Genomic DNA, 23,105 nt, shown 5'->3' on the forward strand with positions numbered 1-23,105 from the left:
CACCCAAATTGTGTTTTTTTCTTTTTCCTCGCCAAGAATTCGGAAGGATTGCTACTTGATCTTTCTTTCAACACAGCTGTTTGCTGCCAGCTGTGCAAAGCATTCCTTTTCCGAGATAGACTTGGGAACGGAGACATAAAGGCATCCCTTTTTCTCAAGGAAAGCCATTGATGTTACGTCCCAGCTATGCGCAGATTAGGGGCTGTTTTGAGAGGATGTGGCTTTGGCCAAGCTGAGCGAGTTCCAGCATTTTTCAGAGCCAGCTGTTTGCAAAGAGCCTCAGTTTGGTTTCGTTCATTGGAAAGCGTCAGACATGGGGCTGCTCGTCCTGGTGGGATTCGCCTTCTCGGCCTTGGTTTTGAGGGTCTCTGAGGGGGCCTCTTCTCCCGCATTGGATGTTGCTTTGGTCTTGAGCCCCCTTGAAGTGGCCCGGATGGCGGTCGAAGATTATAACGAAGGGACAACGGGAGTCTCGGCCGTCTTCAGGCTACTGAAGCTCCGGAACATCCACAAAACGGTAAATAAGTTCTATGTGTTGCCAAAGGCTTTCATGACCAGAATCACTAGATTGCTGTGAGTTTTTGGGGCTGTATGTCCATGCTCCAGAAGCATTCCCTCCTAACGATTTGTCTGCATCTGTGGCTATTCGCATCCTCAGAGGTTTGTTTACCTATCTGAACATATCTCTCCATATGAACCATCTCAGAGATTAAGATGTTCTGGGGAGGCCCTGCTCTCTGTCCCACCTTCTTCGCAGGTGTGACTGGTAGGGAAGTAGGGGCAGGTGTCACGAAAATATCATTGCACATTTGATGTGTGGGAATTAATGGAAGGATGTATGGATGGAGTTAATAATTTTGGAAACACCAGTAAAAGACCAAGGCCTGCAATGACTAACTACCCGCTTGCTGGACTGTAATTAAAACCTGCTAATAAGAACTGAAAAGTAAACTCGGATAAGAACAGGGACAGTGATTAGATAAATGTTTACAATGTTAAGAAGGAAGTCAAGATAAGATCAACACCAATCAAGAAGAATCAACATCTACATATCTCTTCATATGAACCATCTCGGAGATTAAGATGGTCAGGGGAGGCCCTGCTCTCTGTCCCACCTTCTTCGCAGGTGTGACTGGTAGGGAAGGAGGGGCAGGTGTCACAAAAATATCATTGCACATTTGATCAGTGTGGATTTAATATGATGTGTAGGAATGAATAGGAGGATGTATGGATGGAGTTAATAATTTTGGGAACGCCAGTAAAAGATCAAGACCTGCAGTGACTAACTCCCTGCTAGCTGGACTGTAATTAAAAGTTGCTAATAAGAACTGAAAAGTAAACTCTGATAAGAACTGGGATAGTGATTAGATAAATGTTTACAATGTTAAGAAGGAAGTCAAGATAAGATCAACACCAATCAAGAAGAATCAACATCTGGCCAGGGAACTGAGATGAAGCCAGGATGGAAGACGTCTATCATTCATTTACAACTTTGGGACGACATCAGCAGAATATTCCTATTATTATTATTATTATTATTATTATTATTTGATTAATCAAAGCTGGCCTAAGCTTGAGCCTACAAAGCATTACAATGATTGAAAACAGAGATAGTTGCATTGCAAAATCCGAGGCATTGTATTGCTGTTATGGATCTGGGTGAAAATCCCTGCATCATTTCCATTTAGGAAGGGCAAAATCTACCTTGAGAAAGAGAATTACAAATTTGGGAGTGAAAATATATGCCCGTTCAAAAGTTTAAGTTTTTATGCTGTTGGATACAATAACAATTATTATTATTATTATTATTATTATTATTATCATTATTAGTGCCACTGTGGCCCACCTGAAAGTCCGAGCCAAGTTGACCACACATTATTATTATTATTATTATTATTATTATTATTATTATTATTTTATATTAATGCAAAGTTGACCGAAGCCTCCAAATAGACTTTAAAGAACACCTCCCAACAAAGGATTTCCCCAGACAGGAGTCAGCTAGTATTTGAAGCTGCAAGGCCATTCAATACTAATCAAAATCGTCAATTGCAACATTCACACTTGCCTCCAGAGGACAAGAGTTCTTTTTCCCACCATGTATATTATTTCATAGATATGTGTGTGTGTGTGTGTATCTCGCAACCCAACTTGCCTAGTTTCCAACAGACTTCACAAACTCTCAGGATGCCTGCCATTGATGTGGGCGAAACATCAGGAGAGAATGCTCCTGGAGCATGGCCTTACAGTCTGGAAAACTCACAGCAAACCAGACTTTGAAACAATTGATGTATATCGTGCAATTTTTATCTATGCTTCAAGAAAGATTGAGAACCTTCCAAAAACTTTCTAGAAGAAATTAGAAATGCTGATCTATTATATTATATTGTGCACAATCAATGAAATAATATGGAAACAACATCATTCTTATGCATATGAAAAAAGCAGTATCTATTGCTTTTTAAACGACACCGTAATTAACTCTGATTTTTTTAAAATTTATTTTGCTTTAAAAGTTCCTGGTTGAACTTTCTGTTCCTCGTGTCCTGCCAAGTGCTGGTTGGGTCACACTTTCTCTGTTTCCAAAAAACATACCCAAAGAGGCCAGTTTGGGGCACATTTAGGGGAAAATGGGCTCATTCATCCTTTGCAGAAGAGGAAAATATCCTCCCCTTTTAGACTGCCTTTAAAGGTGTCTTTTCTGCTTCCTGGTTGCATTATATAAAGCAAGGCCAAGGTCTGGAATGAATATTTTCTCCTGACGTTTCGCCTGCATCTATGGCAGACATCCTCAGAAGTTGTGAGGTCTGAGGATATAATATAACAACATAACATAACATAACATAACATAACATAACATAACATAACATAACATAACATAACATAAAATAACATATATGGCAAGATGGATGGATGGCATCCTTGAAGTGACTGGATTGACCTTGAAGGAGCTGGGGGTGGTGACGGCCGATAGAGAGCTCTAGTGTGGGATGGTCCATGTGGTCACGAACAATTGGAAATGACTGAATGAACGAACAGCAACATAATATATATGGCAGGCATCCTCAGAAGTTGTGAGGTGGATGGCATCCTTGAAGGAACTGGCTTGACTCTGAAGGAGCTGGGGGTGGTGACGGCCAACAGAGAGCTCTGGCATGAGGTCACGAAGAGTTGGAAACGACTGAACGAATGAACAACAACATAATATATATGGCAGGCATCCTCAGAAATTGTGAGGTCTGAGAATATAATATAATATAATATAATATAATATAATATAATATAATATAATATATATGGCAAGATGGATGGATGGCATTCTTGAAGGGACTGATGTGACTCTGAAGGAGCTGGGGGTGGTGACGGCCGACAGGGAGCTGTGGCGTAGGCTGGTCCATGACGTCACAAAGAGTCAGAAACGACTGAACAAATGAACAACAACAGAATATATATGGCAGGCATTCTCAGAAATTGTGAGGTCTGAGAATATAATATAATATAATATAATATAATATAATATAATATAATATAATATAATATAATATAATATAATATATATGGCAAGATGGATGGATGGCATCCTTGAAGGGACTGGATTGACCTTGAAGGAGCTGGGGGTGGTGACGGGCGACAGGGAGCTCTGGCATGGGCTGGTCCATGAGGTCACAAAGAGTCGGAAACAACTGAATGAATGAACAAATTAATATAATATAATATAATATAATATAATATAATATAATGTCTGCAATTGACATCATAGGTAGACCACAATTATGAGGTCTACCTATGATGGTGGAGGCTCCTTCTTTGGAAGCTTTTAAATAGGGGCTGGATGGCCATCTGTCAGTGGTGGTTTGAATGCTATTTTTCTGTTTCTTGGCAGGGGTTGGACTGGATGGCCCATGAGGTCTCTTCCAACTCTTTGATTCTATGATTCTATGAAAGACAATATGAGAAAACACCTCCAGAAAATCACATTGTCTGATTTTTAATGAATTTATTTGTAAATTATGGTGGAAAATAAAATCTGGCCAAGGAAATGGGTTTCCTTCAGGATGAAGAACTTGAAAGCGGCCCTTCACCACACCAACTTTGTGGCACCGAGGGCACCAGGTCTGACAACTTCAGAAGGATCCTCCCTTTGATTTTAAGCACCTTGGAGAAGGACCTGATGCCTTCTTATGTCATTGCGTGTGTCTATCTTTCTATCTATCTATCTATCTATCTATCTATCTATCTATCTATCTATCTATCTACTCTATCTACCATCTATCTATCTATCTATTAGGCTTGGGCAATCCATGGTTCTAAATGGTTCTAAAGTACTTACAAAACTAAAGTTCTGGTGGTGAAAATTTCAGAACTCTAACAAAACTCTCAAAATTTCATAATAAATGGCAGTTCCTAATTGGTTCTGTTATTAAAATCACCAATAATGAAATAATAATTAAATTTTGAAAGTTTTGTTAGAGTTCTGAAATTTTCACCACCAGAACTTTAGTTTTGTAAGTACTTTAGAACTATAGTATCTATCTATCTATCTACTCTATCTACCATCTATCTCTATCTACCATCTATCTATCTATCTATCTATCTATCTATCTATCTACTCTATCTACCATCTATCTATTTATCTATCTATCTATCTATCTATCTATCTACTCTATCTACCATCTATCTATCTCTATCTATCTATCTATCTATCTACTCTATCTACTCTATCTATCTATCTATCTATCTACTCTATCTACTCTATCTACCATCTATCTCTATCTATCTATCTATCTATCTATCTATCTATCTACTCTATCTACCATCTATCTATCTATCTATCTATCTATCTATCTACTCTATCTACCATCTATCTATCTATCTATCTATCTATCTATCTATCTACTCTATCTACCATCTATCTCTATCTATCTATCTATCTATCTACTCTATCTACTCTATCTATCTATCTATCTATCTACTCTATCTACTCTATCTACCATCTATCTCTATCTATCTATCTATCTATCTATCTATCTATCTACTCTATCTACCATCTATCTATCTATCTATCTATCTATCTATCTATCTATCTACTCTATCTACCATCTATCTATCTCTATCTATCTATCTGTCTATCTATCTATCTACTCTATCTATATCTATCTATCTATCTATCTATCTACTCTATCTACTCTATCTACCATCTATCTCTATCTATCTATCTATCTATCTATCTATTCTATCTATTCTATCTATCTATCTATCTATCTATCTATCTACTCTATCTACCATCTATCTATCTCTATCTATCTATCTACTCTATCTACTCTATCTATCTATCTATCTATCTACTCTATCTACTCTATCTACCATCTATCTATCTCTATCTATCTATCTATCTATCTATCTATCTATCTATTCTATCTATCTATCTACTCTATCTACTCTATCTACCATCTCTATCTATCTATCTATCTATCTATCTATCTATCTATCTATTCTATCTATTCTATCTATCTATCTATCTATCTATCTATCTATCTATCTACTCTATCTACTATCTATCTATCTATCTATCTATCTATCTATCTATCTCCCTTTTTGTCCCCAAAGAGATTTAGCTGGGGAGTCCATTTCAGCATGAACTTCACCGTCAAGGAGACCCATTGCCAGAAGACCTCCAGTTACCGAATGGGAGACTGCAAATACAAGACAAATGGGGTGAGTGGTCGTTTTGCCTACTTGTATATTTTAAGTTAGTACAGCGTTTCTCAACCTGAGGGTTGGGACCCCTGGGGGGGGGGGTCACAAAGTGGTGTCAGAGGGGGTCGCCAAAGACCATCAGAAAACACATTATTTTCTGTCGGTCATGGGGGTTCTGTGTGAGAAGTTTGCCCCAATTCTATCATTGGTAGAGTTCAGAATGCTCTTTGATTGTAGGTGAACTATAAATCCCAGCTACTACAATTCCCAAATGTCAAGGTCTATTTCCCCCAAACTCCACCAGTGTTCATATTTGGGCATATAGAGTATTCGTGCCAAGTTTGGTCCCAATCCATCATTGTTTGACTACACAGTGCTCTCTGGATGTAGGTGAACTACAACTCCAAAACTCAAGGTCAATGCCCACCAAACCCTTCCAGTGTTTTCTGTTGGTCATCGGAGTTCTGTGTGCCAAGTTTGGTTCAATTCCATCATTGGTGGAGTTCATAATGCTCTTTGATTGTAGGTGAACTATAAATCCCAACAACTACAACTCCCAAATGACAAACTCAACCCCCCCAGCTCCTCTAGTATTCAAATTTGGGCGTATTGTGTCTTTGTGCCAGATTTGGTTCAGTGAATGAAAACACATCCTGCATATCAGGTATCTACATTACGATTCATAACAGGAGCAAAATGACAATTGTGAAGAAGCAACGAAAAGAATGTGATGGTTGGGGTTCACCACAACATGAGGATCTGGATTAAGGGGTTGAGACATTAAGAAGGTTGAGAAACACTGAGTTAGTATGTGATGCTTTTATGTTAAGCTGCTTCGAGTCTCCCGCAGGAGAGATAAAGCAGCATAATAATAATAATAATAATAATAATGATAATAATAATAATAATACAATGAAATCCAGCATATAGGTCTTGTTTGCTGTGACATAATGTGCTTTTGTGTCAGAATAATAATAATAATAATAATAATAATAATAATAATAATCAGAAAGGTTTTGAAGAGCAAATTGAATGGTGGAAATACGATCAAGGCTCTCAACCCCCGGGCCATCCCCGTCATTAGAGACACTGATGGAATTGTGAACTGGACACAAGCTGATGGATCTGGACAGAAAAACAAGAAAACTGATGACAACCCACTACTCATGACACCCGCGTTGTGATGTCGACAGACTTGACGTGCCCAGAAAATCAGGAGGCAGAGAGAAGAGGGATTCTGCAAGAGAAACCAATGGTAGAAGAAGAGAAACCTGCACTGAATCATAGAATCAAAGAGTTGGAAGAGACCTCCTGGGCCATCCAGTCCAACCCTATTCTGCCAAGAAGCAGGAATATTGCATTCAAATCACCCCCGACAGATGGCCATCCAGACTCTGTTTAAAAGCCTCCAAAGAAGGAGCCTCCACCACACTCCGGGGCAGAGAGTTCCACTGCTGAATGGCTCTCACAGTCAGGAAGTTCTTCCTCGTGTTCAGATGGAATCTCCTTTCTTGTAGTTTGAAGCCATTGTTCCGCGTCCTAGTCTCCAAGGAAGCAGAAAACAAGCTCGCTCCCTCCTCCCTGTGGCTTCCTCTCACACATTTATACATGGCTATCATGTCTCCTCTCAGAATTTCTCTTCTTCAGGCTAAATATGCCCAGCTCCTCAAGCCGCTCCTCATAGGGCTTGTTCTCCAAACCCTTGATCATTTTAGTCGCCCTCCTCTGGACACATTCCAGCTTGTCAACGTCTCTCTTGAATTGTGGTGCCCAGAATTGGACACAATATTCCAGGTGTGGTCTAACCAAAGCGGAATAGAGCATGGAGAGCATTACTTCCCTAGATCTAGACACTAGGCTCCTATTGATGCAGGCCAAAATCCCATTGGCTTTTTTTGCCGCCACATCACATTCCTGGCTCATGTTTAACTTGTTGTCCACGAGGACTCCAAGATCTTTTTCACACGTCCTGCTCTCAAGCCAGGCATTGTCCCCCATTCTGTATCTTTGCATTTCGTTTTTCCTGCCAAAATGGAGTATCTTGCATTTGTCCCTGTTGAACTTCATTTTGTTAGTTTTGGCCCATCATCTCTCTAATCTGTCAAGATCGTTTTGAATCCTGCTCCTGTCCTCTGCAATCCTGGCTCTCCCTCCCAATTTGGTCCTGTCTGCAAACTTGGTGATCCTGCCTTCTAGCCCTTCATCTAAGTCATTAATGAAGATGTTGAACAGGACCGGGCCCAGGACGGAACCCTGCTGATGGCACTCCGCTCATCACTTCTTTCCAGGATGAAGAGGAAGCATTGGTGAGCACCCTCTGGGTTCGTCCATTTAACCAATTCCAGATCCACCTCACCGTAGTTTTGCCTAGCCCACATTGGACTAGTTTCCTTGCCAGAAGGTCGTGGGGGACCTTGTCAAAGAAGGCCTTCCTGAAATCCAGGTACGCTCCATCCACGGCATCATTCCCCGCATCTACCCAGCTTGTAACTCTATCGAAAAAAGAGATCAGATGAGTATGGCATGACTTGTTTTTGATAAATCCATGTTGACTACTAGCGATGACCGCATTTGCTTCTAAGTGTTTGCAGACCACTTCCTTAACAATCTTCGTCCATTTAACCAATTCTAAATCCACCTCACCGTAGTTTTGCCTAGTCCACATTGGACTAAAATAAGTTTATAAGTTTCCCATTTTCATGTTTATTTTCTAATAGGACAGTGCAAAATAGTTCCTCACCAGCAGAGAAAAAAATCAGGTGCTTTTTTTAAAAAAATCTTTTTTCGGGGGGAATATTTTTAACTTGCTCACAGGAAGTATAATTAGAAGTGAGGGTGAAAAAGATTGCTCAGCAGCCATCTATTTCATTTGTCTTTGAATGTTTACTCGCAGCTTGGGAGTGACTGTGGACTCATCGCTGAGCCTGGACCCCCAGGTTTCGGCAGTGGTCAGGGGAGCTTTTGCACAATTAAAACTTGTGCGCCAGCTGCGCCCGTACCTTGGGAAGTCTGACTTGACCACGGTGGTCCACGCTCTGGTTACATCCTGTTTAGACTACTGCAATGCTCTCTACATGGGGTTGCCCTTGAAGACTGCTCGGAAGCTTCAAATGGTCCAGCGCTCAGCAGCCAGGTTACTAACAGGAGAGGCACTCAGGGAGCATACCACTCCTCTGTTGCACCAGCTCCACTGGCTGCCAATTTGCTACCGGGTACAATTCAAAGTGCTGGCGTTAGCCTATAAAGCCCTAAACTGTTCCGGCCCTACTTACCTCTCTGAACGCATCTCCACCTATGAACCGACCAGGACATTAAGATCGTCTGGGGAGGCCCTGCTCTCGGTCCCGCCTGCATCGCAGGCGCGCCTGGCGGGGACGAGAGACAGGGCCTTCTCGGTGGTGGCCCCTCGGCTGTGGAATGCCCTACCTGCAGACATCAGACAGGCCCCCTTCGCTGTTGGCATTCCGGAGGAAGGTGAAGACCTGGCTCTTCGAACAAGCGTTTGGCTAATCAGTGCAATGGAATATAGGAACACAGTGCAATCGAACATAGGAATATGGAATAAGGATTACGAGAAAGGATTCTGATTTGTTGTTGAGGCGCTATGATTATGATTATGATAATGATTGTTTTTTTATATTGATTGTTATGTAGAATGTATAATGTGTTTTAATTTGTTTATGATACTGTCCTGTGATAATCTGTATTATGTAAACCGCTTTGAGTTGCCTAAGGGCTGAGAAAAGCGGTATAGAAATAAAGTAAATAATAATAAAATAATAAAATACGTCAAGCAACAACACAACACGCTAGTATGAAATGAGCATGGCTTCATGAACTTTATTGAACAAAAAAGAGGTGATCCATTCTTCTTCCTGGGAAAACCGATCTTTTAACTCCTCCTGAGCTACAAATCAAAGGACATTTGCAGCAATCCAGGAGGAAGGCAATGCAGAGAAGGCGAAAAAACCCATTTCCACCCTTAGCCAATTTGGGAACAATGGGGAAAAATTCCTTCTCGGCTCCAATTCAGGCAACCAGCTGCGGCCTGCATTGTCAGGTTAAAAGATGGGAGTGCTGAAAAACAATCCATTATTGAGCCCTGGGATCCTCTTGCATTCGTGGCAGGCTTCCTCTCTCCAGGAAACTGTTTTGTCTTGAGCTATAGGTCATCAGCTTCATCTCTTGATTCAGTTTCAGCCATTTGGAGGCCCAAATAAGGATGGCATCCGTCTTCCTTTCTTCCTTTTTCCTTCCTTCCCTTTCTTCTTCCTCTCTCTCTCTCTCTCTCCCTTCCTTCCTTCCTTCCATCCATCTTCTCCTTTGGTTTCTTGGCCTTCCAATGTGTGCGTGTGTGTGGGGTGGGATCCCATGCAGTCTGACGTCTCTTCAGCCCAATGGGGCCCAGTTAGCCCAATGGGGCTCAACCCGTAGGCATGGGGATCCCGATGAAATAAGCTGAAGAACTGCTTTTAGACAATGACGCCCTCCGGAGACAAAGTCTAAGAAGCAGCCTTATCCCAGCTGGGACATACTTACCTCTGTGAAGGAAGGCACCAGAGATACGTTCCTGGATTCTTGCAAGTGAGCAAAGGAACGTTCAAGAGGCAAAATCTCTTCCAGAATATTCCATATTTTGCTCAAATTCGAAGAAAAATTCTCATCCATCCCTAGGCACATTTCAGATTTTCTTTTTCTTCCTGTAAGAAAGAAAAAAAATAACAAGAATTATTGTTCATGTGAGATTTGTGTCAAGTTAAGATGACCCCATTCTCCAGTCTGGCATCTTCTTGGTCTGAATCTCCTTCTGTGATGCTCCTGAATCAAGCCCCAAGTGAGACTGAAGTGGAAGATACATTTTCTGTCTGACATCCCTGCAAAAAAAGTAAATATAAACCCACAGACACTAACTTTTATACATACATGGCTATATTATGACCTCAGGAGGAGTGCACTGTGGTGCTGGCATGATGCTGTGTTTATGTGAGAGATGCAGGTATCTTGCTTATATTTGAAAGCTCCTGTGCTGATATATACTATTGAATTCCTTTTGGGAATATTTGTATGTCTTGTTTAAGAGAGGAAAGTGAGAACTAAATAAATGCAATGATCATATTAATTAAGAAATGGCTATGTTGTGGTTTCAGATTATTATTATTATTATTATTATTATTATTATTATTAATAATATGGTCATCATCTTTATATTTATCCCGCTTTCTTCCACTATTTGCAGCCAGTCCATTATATTACATTTCTAACAGAAGAAAGCAAACAAACAGAAAAATACACAACTTGTGAGTTTGGTAGTTGGTTAAATGTCCTTTGACCAGTATCTGGCCACTTGGAGTGCTTCCGGTGTTGCTGCAAGAAGGTCCTCCATTGTGCATGTCGCAGGGCTCAGGTTGCATTGCAGCAGGTGGTCAATGGTTTGCTCTTCTCCGCACTCGCATGTCGTGGATCCCACTTTGTAGCCCCATTTCTGAAGGTTGGCTCTGCATCTCGTGGTGCCAGAGTGCAGTCTGTTCAGCACCTTCCAAGTCGCCCAGTCTTCTGTGTGCCCAGGAGGGAGTCTCTCATTTGGTATCAGCCATTGGTTGAGGTGCTGGGTTTGAGCCTGCCACTTTTGGACTCTCGCTTGCTGAGGTGTTCCAGCAAGTGTCTCTGTAGATCTTAGAAAACTATGTCTAGATTTAAGTCGTTGGTGTGCTGGCTGATACCCAAACAGGGGATGAGCTGGAGATGTCTCTGCCTTGGTCCTTTCACTATTGGCTGCTACTTCCCGGCGGATGTCAGGTGGTGCAATACCGGCTAAGGAGTGTAATTTCTCCAGTGGTATAGGGCGCAGACACCCCGTGATAATGCGGCATGTCTCATTAAGAGCCACATCCACTGTTTTAGTGTGGTGAGATGTGTTCCACACTGGGCATGCATACTCAGCAGCAGAGTAGTAGAGCGCAAGGGCAGATGTCTTCACTGTATCTGGTTGTGATCCCCAGGTTGTGCCAGTCAGCTTTCGTATGATATTGTTTCTAGCACCCACATTTTGCTTGATGTTCAGGCAGTGCTTCTTGTAGGTCAGAGCACGGTCCAGAGTGACTCCCAGGTATTTGGGTGCGCTGCAATGCTCCCGTGGGATTCCTTCCCAGGTGATCTTCAGAGCTCGGGATGCTTCTCTGTTCTTGAGATGAAAGGCACATGTCTGTGTTTTAGATGGATTCAGGATCAGTTGGTTTTCCCTGTAATAGGCAGTAAGTAAGTTTCTTCCACTGAACTCACAACAGCTAACAATAAGATGACACAAGATAATCAAATTCAAAAACAAGGCAAATGCCTACAAATATGAATGTAAAACATTTTTAAGTATTAATATTTAATTGTAACATTTGGCATTTTATGGAATTTATCACACTGATAAAAGAAAAAAACATTATTTACTATATAATCCAATAATTATTTGTGTATTATTATTTAAAACATTTATATTCTGCCTTTCCCACCCCGAAGGGGACTCAGGGCATAGCATCTATATATATAAAAAGAGAAAGGGCGTCCAACAGGACAGCAAAACTCAAAAAAAAAAACCGACGAAAATTTACCAAATTTACCATGCACATACCTCAACCCACAAGGTATGCACAAATCGATTCAAAATTCTAAACAACATTAAAACACACAATTAGACAAAACAACTAAGCATGTGCAATGGCGCCCCGCCGCAAGTCCCCGGCGCGCGCACATGGCCAGCCGGCCAACGCACCCTCCGCGCAAGCCACGCTCCCATCCTCCGTCACTCCGCCCCTACCCTCCCATACACCCTTTTTCCAACGCACCCTCCATTCACGCCACGCCCCCCACGTTCACGACATGCCCCTACCCTCCCCCACCCCACCTCTAAATCCATCCCTCCTCCCCCTCCTTCTTCCCCCGGCCACGCCCCCCACAGAAGAAAGGAGAGAAGGAGGGAGAGAAGAAGGGAAAGAAGGAGGCAAGGAAAGAAAGAAGGAAAGAAAGAAAGGTAAAGAAGGAAGGAAGGAGAGAAGGAAGGAGAGAAAGTGTGAGAGAAGAAGGGAAAGAAGGAGAGAAGGAAGGAAAAAAAGAAGGGTAAAGAAGGAAGGAAGGAGAGAAGGAGGAAGAGAAGGAGGGAGAGAAAGAGGGAAGGAAAGAAGGAATTTCCCATATAATTTCCACTATTGCTGACCAGGCATATAGCCGGGGGGGGGGAGGGGGGGCTTGGGGGGCTTCAGCCCCCCCCCCCCTCCGAAATTCTCATGATGGTCCGCGAAAAGGCCTTACTGGTGCATTATTTAAACTGTTATGTTTATTCATATCATGCTCTGATCACCATACTCAATATATCCCATATGCATGGGGGTATTGGGGTAACGATACAAAAGGTTTGCTAGGGTAGACCCTCTTTCACTCAGACTCAGACCCCCCCCCCGAAACAAACTCAGCCCCCCCCCCCCGAATCAAAATCCTGGCTACGGGCCTGGGCACTGTCCATACAAAATATTGAAATAGTTGGAAGGTATGGATAAGAATGGAATGATGGGGGTTGCAGTCCAAAATATATATCCCAGGTCAAGAAGAATGGGTCTCAACCCCAACTAATGCTTCTCTTCCCCAGGCAGTGAAGGACTGCTCCGCTGAAGTCTCCATTCTCAACTTCATGCAAGATTCCCCTTTGACCTCCGTGAAATGCCAGGTGAGAGGCCTTTTCCAACAGCGAAAGGAGACCAGCCAAGACATCTGGACTCTAGAGAGATGTTGGCTTTTGCTTCCTTAAGTGATCATTGGTTTTTCTTCTTGAGTGGCCTTGTTTTGACTTCAAAGAGTCATTGTCACTAAGTAATGTAAACATGTTGTTTTCCACCAAGAGTTTGTCTCTAGCCATGTCAACAGTACAGCAACTTTTAATTACAGTTCATGAATTCAGTAGTTTTCCAGGCCTCATTTCTTCAGATGACATCTTTATATATTGTCGAAGGCTTTCATGGCCGGAATCACTGGGTTGTTGTAGGTTTTTTCGGGCTATATGGCCATGTTCTAGAGGCATTTTCTCCTGACGTTTCGCCTGCATCTGTGGCAAGCATCCTCAGAGGTATATATAGGTTCCAATCATGCAGCTTTCACACAATTTCATTCAATCCACATATCATAGTTATCCATCACACTGAGTAATTGGTAGGAAAAATAAGGCCGTATTCTACATTGTGTAGGGCTGAGTTAGAACTGGTCATTTTCAAAGGCTTGTTGAAACCACTAAGTCTTCAAGCTCTTACAAAAGGAGGGGAGCGATGGGGCCTGTCTTATTTCCCTTGGAAGGGTGTTCCAGAGACGAGGGGGCCACCACCGAGAAGGCCCTCCTTCTCGTCCCCACCAACCGCACTTGAGACGGTAGTGGGACCGAGAGGAGGGCCTCCCCGGAAGATCTTAGAGCTTGTGCCGGTTCATAGAAGGAGATGCGATCGCAGAGATAGGCAGGTCCCGAACTGTTTAGGGCTTTATAGGTCATGACATGGACTCAGCAACTTATCGGCAGCCAATGAAGCTGTTTTAATAGGGGTGTTGTATGCTCCCGATAGTTTGCTCCAGTAAGGAGCCTGGCTGCCGCCCGTTGTACCAATCCAAACTTCCAGGCCATCTTCAAGGGCAGCCCCACATAGAGCGTACTGCAGTAGTCCAGTTTGGATGTAACCAAGGCATGGACCACCCTGGTCAAGTCAGACTTTATGAGGTATGGTCGCAGCTGGCACACAAGTTTGAGTTGTGCAAAGGCCCTCCTGGCCACCGCTGACACCTGAGCATCAGGCTAAATAATATCCACAAGGAGCTCTGCTGCAAACAATTCAGGTCTTGCAAAGCCATCCTGTCCTTAACTGAACACTATTGCAGTCTTCTCCTTTTCCTTCTCCTTTCCATTCCATGCTGCGTTCTTGTCTTTTGCATTGAGCCATGCCATCACATGATGTGTCCACACACAGTATGATGGCCTCAGTTGAGTGGCATTGCCTTCAAGGCTCAGGCTTGACTTGCTCTCGGATGTATTGATTTATTGAGATCTTTCTTGCTTCTTGCTTCCTCCTGTTCCTTTTAGCGGGCTTCTTCCGGTGGACGGAAAACGAAATCCAGCTCCCGGCCCGAAGCAGTGAAGGCACCAAACCCTCGAATGGATGCGGAGCCCTATTTCCCATCGTCCTTTTCCACCGCAGCCCTGAAAGCCATTGAAGGAAAATAACGGCACGATGGATCCCCTTCCAAACAAGAGGCATTTGCGTTGCTATTACCAACCCCTTGCAAAGCTGGGGCTTCAACGCATAACACTTTGCTATAGCCTTATCTGACTCATCATATTGCTAAATATTATTGCTTACTAGCTGTGCCCGCCACGCGTTGCTCTGGCCAGCCTTCCCTCCCTCTTTCTCTCCTCCTTTCTTTCTCTCCTTCCTTCTCTTAGTCTTACCTTCCTTCCTTCCTTTTCTTTCCCTTCCTCTTTCTCCTCATTCTTCCTTCTCTACCTATTCTTGGACCTATTCTCCTCCTGATCAGTCTATCTACCTACCTATCTATTTCTATCTAATCTATCTGTCTGGAGGATTGCTGGGAGTTGCAATCCAGGATTAGGAAATTGGAAATATGCAGGAATTGGGGTCCTCTCGAAAAATCCAAGGAGAAGAAAGCTTACAGTTTGGAAGCAGTGCATTTGGATCATCCTCCTCTCCTAAAGGGTCTAGGGGATGCTGGGATCTGTAGTCCAGAAGAGAGTGTGTATATGTTATGGTTTGTTTTGTTTGTCAGGGGGAGTTGTTTTTGCACATGCGCTGCAGCGTCTTTTTGCTTTTTTGGCCTTTTAAGTCCCTTCTGTTGTGTTTTTCAGTGTTTTTTATGAGTGATGGTCACTCGTTGGCCTGGCAGGTATGTTTGGTCCAAATTTGGTGTCAATTCATCCAGTGGTTTTTGAATTATGTTAATCCCACAAACGAACATTACATTTTTATTTATATAGATTCATGCTATCTACTTTTCTTTACTGTATTGGGTGGGAACTAAAAGGTGTTTGTTTTTAACTGCAGCAGGAATTGGTTTATTGTCATATTCTCAGCCAGCATTGGGAATATTATATCAGCTCTATGCTTTGGAAGAAACAACTGCAGCATGGGTTTCCCTAAGCATGTTTCCAAAATCATCTGTCTGCCACAAGGGAGTGGTGTAGACCAAGACTGAAGGCAATAACAGAAGGTTAGTTTGCTTTCAGGCCTGAAAGGATGTCTGGTACAGAGTCTCCGCTCTAAAGAGAATCCGGCATAACCACACAGTACAGTGCAAGACATTTGATCTCTCTTGGCAGCCATTCAAAAAACCTACTCCCTCCCCTGATTGTCTGGGGAATGGCCAAGCTAGGATCCAAGCTGTCATTGGCTGGGGACTCCCTGTGGGTGGAGTCTCCCTTGTGGCATGAAAAATTGAGAGTTTCCATGAAAAATTGAGAGTTTCCATGTGTGTGTTTTTTTTTAAAAAAACTGGAGCTGTTCAAAGTGCTGCCCAGGCTGTGCCTTAATCATAAGGTTTGCGACAATGCAAAAAGATTACACTAGGTTTAAATATAACAATGAACCATTTTGTATTTTGAGACCACCACAAAGAAATAGATGAAATTGTAGCTATAACTTTTATTTTCTTTATTCTTATAATTTTTCACATATATACATATATCTCTCATATTTTTTTTATTTTTCTGTTCTCCTTTTCCTCACTTTCTCTCCCTCTTTTTTCTTTTATCTTTCTTCTCTTTTCTCGATTTTTCTCTTCTTTTAGAACATAGTTTGTAACCAGTTCTGTATAATAAGTATGTCTTTAATAAAAAAATTATTGAAAAAAAGAAGAGATTACACTATGCAACAAACTTTGATTTTTTTTCCTGTTCCTGGATTGAAAGTGTTATTTCCTATTTAATTGTGCAGTCCTTACTTTGAAAGTAGTTGTTCTCCTCCAGAAACTTTTTTGTGGCTGAGGCTGGGGCTATTATTTCCTTCATTGGTTTTTTTTTTGGTCATGTCAGGAGTGACTGCAAGTCGCTTCTGGTGTGAGAGAATTGGCCGTCTGCAAAGACGTTGCCCAGGGGAAGCCCGGATGATATGATGTTCTTATCATCCTTGTGGGAGGCTTCTCTCATGTCCCCATATGAGGAGCTGGAGCTGATAGAGGGAGCTCATCTGCCTCTCCCTGGATTCGAACCTGTAACCTGTCGGTTTGTAGTCCTGCCAGCATAGGGGTTTAACCCACTGCACCACCGGGGGCTCCTTCATTGGTAAGTTTCCATATTTGGTGTCCTCTGCAAACTTGATCAGCCTGCCCTCTAAACATTCACCCAAGTCATTAATGAAGATGTTGAACAGGACTGGGCCCAGCACCAACCCCTCTTCATGGCACTCCACTTGTCACTGACTTTCTTCCGAAGAGACATATAAGAGATAACATCAGAACAATACTAAATGCCATAGAATATTATGAGAAGAGTCAACAGAAGGAAATAGCCTTATTGTTTTTAGATGCTGAAAAGGCATTTGATAACATCAATTGGAACTTTGTAACTATGGTATTAAAGGAAATGGACACTGGATATTACTTCATAAATGCGATAAAATCAATATACCCAAAAAAAGCTGAAATAATAATAAATGGACAGCAATCAATGAACATCCCGATAAATAAAGGAACAAGGCAGGGCTGTCTTCTCTCCCTATTATTGTTCATATTAGTATTAACTAACCTGAGAAGAAACAAAGACTTGAAAGGTCTAAAAACAAAGAAACAGACTTATAAAGTCCATGTATTTGCGGATGACATTGTATGTATTATGGAAGACCCCGCTCTAACAAATAAATAAATGGTGGCAGGAAATTAATAAAGATGTTGAACAGGACTGGGCCCAGAACCAAACCCTCTTCATGGCACTCCACTCATCACTTCTTTCCAGGGTGAAAAAAAGGAACCATTGGGGAGAACCACCCTTTGGGTTCGGTCGTTTCAGCAATTCCAGATCCTGTAGTGTTCCTGGCCTATAAGAAGGGTGTTCTCCCCTTCAATCCACTTGGCCCCACTCCCTTGGAGGCTGACGCTTTGTGACGCTGTGCAAGCCACAGTTCTCAGTGTTCCCCTTCCTATGGAAGAGCCTTGCACCCTGTGTTTTGTTTCCACCTGGCTGTTAATCCATTCAAGCTGCTGACGTTGATGTTCCCCTCCCTATGGATCCCTTTTTTGTGGGTCCATTTCTAGGCCACAACATTTGAAAAATATCCTGTTCCTGGTTTGAAAGTGTTATTTCCTGTTTCATTGTGGGGTCCTTACTTTGAAAGTAGTTGTTCTACTCCAGACATTTTGTTTTTGTGGCTGTCACAAACTAGATTGAATTGGTTGAGATTCAATAAAATGTTCGTTGGAAAACTAGAGCAAAATGTGCTGCAGGATGATGTGCCTCCCACAAAGACAAAGTTTTGGCAGTTTAATGAACTTTTCCCATGTTTATATGCTCAAACCAATTAGGGAATGACATTTATAATCCAGGAACAAAAATTGTGTTACAGGGTGTCATTGCACAACACTGTTTTAGTTTCCAGACTATGCCATGAGTCATTCTATGCTTAGCCTCATGCAGCCTCACCACTTTGTGTCTCTTTATGAGAAGGTGGGCATAAATCAATGCAATAATAATAATAATAATAATAATAATAATAATAATAATTCCTCATTGGTCTTGAATAATGTCTTGAGAGGGCTGGAATCAACTTTTGATCAATTCCTTCCCTTCTCAACCTTGGGGTCGGGACCCCTGGAGGAGGTCACGAGGGGGTTTCAGAGGGGTCGCCAAAGACCACCAAAAAACATATATTTTTGATGGTCTAAGGAATCCCTTTAGTAGAGAATGCTGAAGATCTCTCCACCTGTCCTTCTCTTCCTTTTTGGAAACAGACGGTGAACCCTCTCACCAAAATTCCTCCTCTGCTGTGATTGGCCAGCCTCTCAGCCAAGGGGAAGGCTGTTTATGAGACTCCAAGCAGAGAGGGGAGAGCAGGTGTGCTCAGAGCATGGCAGTGTAGTGCGCATGTACAGGCAAAGGAGAGCATGCGAGGTTGGAGGGAGGCTTGCGCCAGCAAGGGGCTTCTGAGTGGGAAGTTTGGGCCAATTCTATTGTTGGTGGGGTTCAGAATGCTCTCTGATTGTATGTGAACTATACATCCCAGAAACTATACATCCCAGCAACTCCCAAATGTCAAGGTCTCCCCCCCCCCCCCCCCCCACAAAGACTACCAGTGTTGACATTTGAGCATATTGAGTATTCGTGCCATGTTGGTCCAGATTCATAATTGTTTGAGTCCACAGTGTTCTCTGGATATAGGTGAACTACAACTTCAAAACTCAAGGTCAATACCCACCAAACCATTCAAGTATTTTCAGTTGGTCATAGGAGTTCTGTGTGCCAAGTTTGGTTCAATTCCATCATTGGTGGGGTTCAGAATGCTCTTTGATTGTAGATGAACTATACATCCCAACAACTACAACTCCCAAATGTCAAGGTCTTTTCACCCCAAACACCACCAGTGTTGACATTTGAGCATACTGAGTATTCGTGCCAAGTTTGGTCCAGATCCATCATTGTTTGAGTCCACAGTGCTCTCTGGATATAGGTGAACTACAACTCCAAAACTCAAGGTCAATACCCACCAAACCATTCAAGTATTTTCTGTTGATCATGGGAGTTCTGCGTGCCAAGTTTGGTTCAATTCCATCGTTGGTGGAGTTCAGAATGTTCTTTGATTGTAGATGAACTATACATCCCAGCAACTGTTGTTTTTTTTAACTGCTTGTATTGTTGTGATTATGCTTGTATTGTTGTTTTTGGGCTCGGCCTCATGTAAGCTACACCAAGTCCCTTGGGGAGATGGTAGCGGGGTACAAATAAAGTTAATAAATAAATAAAATAATAAACTACAACTCCCAAATGTCAAGGTCTTTTCCCCCCAAACACCACCAGTGTTGACATTTGGGCAGATTAAATATTTGTGCCAAGTTTGGTCCAGATCCATCATTGTTTGAGTCCACAGTGCTCTCTGCATGTAGGTGAACTACAATTCCAAAACTCAAGGTCAATGTCCACCAAACTCTTCCAGTATTTTCTGTTGCTCATGGGAGTCCTGTGTGCAAGTTTGGTTCAATTCCATCCTTGGTGGAGTTCTGAATGCTCTTTGATTGTAGGTGAATTATAAATCCCAGCAACTACAACTCCCAGATGACAAAAATCAATCTCCCCCCAACCCCACCAGTATTCAAATTTGAGCGTATTGGGGATTTGTGCCAAATTTGGTCCAATGAATGAAAATACATCCTGTATATCAGATATTTACATTACAATTCAGAACAGTAGCAGAATTACAGTTGTGAAGTAGCAATGAAAATAATGTTATGGTTGGGGGTCACCACAACATGAGGAACTGTATTAAGGGGTCCCGGCATTAGGAAGGTTGGGAACCACTGCTGTATGGACTCTACTGGGTCTGTGGGTGTTGTGATTACTAGATTGCTTCTGCTTTTCTGCCAGGATGCCCTTAATTATCCATGCTTGTATGATTAAGAGCAACACAGCGTTAATTCTACAGTGTCAATGAATCCCGAGAGAAACCAGTTCAATGCTAAGAAAAGGTGGCAAGCCTGTTTGTTTGTTTAAAAAATGCAATACAATTGTTTGGTTTGCTCCATAGATACATAAATAAATACTGTTCCAATTCTTATCAGAGTTTACTTTTCAGCTCTTATTGGCAACTTTTAATTACAGTCCAGCAAGCAGGTAGTGAGTCATTGCAGGCCTGGGTCTTTTACTGGTGTTTCCAAAATTATTAGCTCCATACATCCTTCCATTCTTCCATCCATTCCCACACATCATATTAAATCCACATGTATAAAATCTGCACATTAATTTCTAGTAACACCAGAGGCACTCCACGTGGCCAGCTACTGCTCAAAGGACATTTAATCAACTACCAAGTTTGCAAACTTTGTGTTTTGTCTGTTTGTTTGTTTGATTTTGATGCAATAGAACTGTTTGGTTCGCTCTTGACAATAAAAGAGCTGCAGGAAGGCTAAGCCATCCAAACCAATCCCATCTTGCCCCAATCTATATCCAAATCCCACCTAGGAATAAAACCCAAATCCTGACCTAGGCATGAAAGCTACAGCTGATGCCATCTTGGCCCACCCAACTCAAACCTGGACCTTCTCTTTGCCACCGAAAGAAGAGAGAGATTTCAAAGAAAGGCCAGACCACGATGGAGTTTGCAATGCTTCAAAGCAAGATATATTTGTTTCTCTGCCGTACAAAGCAACACACTTTAATGGAGGAGTCAGAGTTGGGGAAGATTATAAAAGGATGAGAACGGAACGCATGCCTAGTCTTCTATTGTGAAAGCTACAATGGCAAAAGAACAAGAAGCTGCAGGAGAAATGGACCCAGCAGGAGAGGAACGCTGCCCGCTTTATCTCTTACACGGCTGGGGTCGATTTATGATGACCTTGCCCTCGTCGAAGTGGACAGGATAGCCTTCCTCGCAAGCGATGACAATATAGCGTGGCCGGTTGTCGTGCCTGTAGTCGCAGGGCGGGCGGGTCGACCCTCCTTTCAAGTCACAGGTGGTGACACGGAAAGCCTCACAGCTCAGGCGCATGGTCCCATAGGGCTCCCCTCTGTCTCCGCACACGGCTTTGATGGCCGTGTCGGTGGCGTGGATGAAGCTGTTCTTGACCTTGCAGTTGGGTCTGGTCAACCCTCGTTTCGCCATCATATCATTGCAGTATCTTCCTCCGGTGTTGGGGTTGGAGTTGTCCCGATGCTGGTTCAGGAAGTGAATGTACCTCTCCTTGACCGCAGGAGACTGACGGGACGCATCAATCGAGACCAAAACAGCCAGAAACACCAAGAGAAGGAGGCCGAGTCCTTTGAAAAGCCTCATTGTGGAGACCAACACCAGGGATCTAAAGTGAAGGAAAGAGTCAGGCAGATGCACATAAGGTCTACCTGGCCCACACTAGGGATTTAAAACCAAAGTGGACCCATAGATACATATATGTAGCCAGTTTTGTTATCTTATAAGGCCTGCAAAACTGCTTCTGGAGTAGCATTAGAACAGAGCAGAATGTGGCCTTCCATAGCTTTGTTGACCTTCACAGAACCACAGATGAAGGGCTAGAAGGCAGGATCATCAGGTTTGCAGACGACACCAAATTGGGAGGGAGAGCCAATATTCCAGAGGACATTAGCAGGATTCAAAACGATCTTGACAGATTAGAGAGATGAAGGGCCAAAACTAACAAAATGAAGTTCAACAGGGACAAATGCAAGATACTCCACTTTGACAGGAAAAACAAAATGCAAAGATACAGAATGGGGGACAATGCCTGGCTCGAGAGCAGTACGTGTGAAAAAGATCTTGGAGTCCTCGTGGACAACAAGTTAAACATGAGCCAGGAATGTGATGTGGGGGCATAAAAAGCCAATGGGATTTTGGCCTGCATCAAGAGGAGCGTAGTGTCTAGATCTAGGGAAGTAATGCTCCCCATGCTCTATTCTGCTTTGGTTAGACCATGTTACCTGGAATATTGTGTCCAATTCTGGGCACCACAATTCACGAGAGATATTGACAAGCTGGAATGTGTCCAGAGGAGGACGACTCAAATGATCAAGGGTCTGGAGAACAAGCCCTATGAGGAGCGGCTTAAGGAGCTGGGCATGTTTAGCCTGAAGAAGAGAAGGCTGAGAGGAGATATGATAGCCATGTGTAAATATGTGAGAAGAAGCCACAGGGAGGAGGGAGCAAGCTTGTTTTCTGCTTCCCTGGAGACTAGGATGCAAGGGAACATTGGCTTCAAACTACAAGAAAGGAGATTAAGTCTGAACATGAGGAAGAACTTCCTGACTGTGAGAACCGTTCAGCAGTGGAACTCTCTGCCCCGGAGTGTGGTGGAGGCTCCTTCTTTGGAGGCTTTTAAACAGAGGCTGGATGGCCATCTGTCAGGGATGATTTGAATGCGATATTCCTGCTTCTTGGCAGAATGGGGTTGGACTGGATGGCCCAGGAGGTCTCTTCCAACTCTTTGATTCTAGGATTCTATGATTCTATAATGCAGTATCTTCCTCCAGGAGAAATGCCTTCCAATTACATTTTAGTTACTGTCTTTTTCATTCAGCTTCCATACAGAAAGTACAGCAATTTCAGAAAGATAGCCCAGAGGTCATACTCACGCTCCAAACAGAAGAGACTTCTTTTGCAGGATGCTCCAAGAAGATGCGACTTCAATGGGAGATGCCTTTTCCAGTTGTCTCCAATGCCTTTATATTGGGGAGGTGGTCAAGCCCC

At 42.7% G+C, this 23,105-nt stretch overlaps 2 protein-coding genes across 2 annotated transcripts; one reads left to right on the plus strand and one right to left on the minus strand.

Moving 5' to 3' along the window:
- On the plus strand, positions 1 to 15,850 carry LOC132779812 (cathelicidin-2-like). The gene is made up of 4 exons (XM_060783476.2): positions 1 to 517; positions 5,608 to 5,715; positions 13,328 to 13,405; positions 14,798 to 15,850. Exons 1-4 carry the CDS (start codon positions 314 to 316, stop codon positions 14,936 to 14,938), a joined length of 531 nt encoding a protein of 176 aa, XP_060639459.2. The 5' UTR covers positions 1 to 313; the 3' UTR covers positions 14,939 to 15,850.
- Positions 15,851 to 21,069: 5,219 nt separating this feature from the next.
- Positions 21,070 to 23,034, minus strand: LOC132779813 (angiogenin-like). Its single transcript, XM_067469518.1, has 2 exons — positions 22,991 to 23,034; positions 21,070 to 21,723 (listed from the first exon to the last, which is right to left on the minus strand). Exon 2 carries the CDS (start codon positions 21,699 to 21,701, stop codon positions 21,228 to 21,230), a length of 474 nt encoding a protein of 157 aa, XP_067325619.1. The 5' UTR covers positions 21,702 to 21,723; positions 22,991 to 23,034; the 3' UTR covers positions 21,070 to 21,227.
- Positions 23,035 to 23,105: the final 71 nt, after the last annotated feature.

This window comes from Anolis sagrei, chromosome 6 (genome assembly GCF_037176765.1).
Source record: "Anolis sagrei isolate rAnoSag1 chromosome 6, rAnoSag1.mat, whole genome shotgun sequence".
Taxonomy (NCBI): Eukaryota; Metazoa; Chordata; class Lepidosauria; order Squamata; family Dactyloidae; genus Anolis; species Anolis sagrei.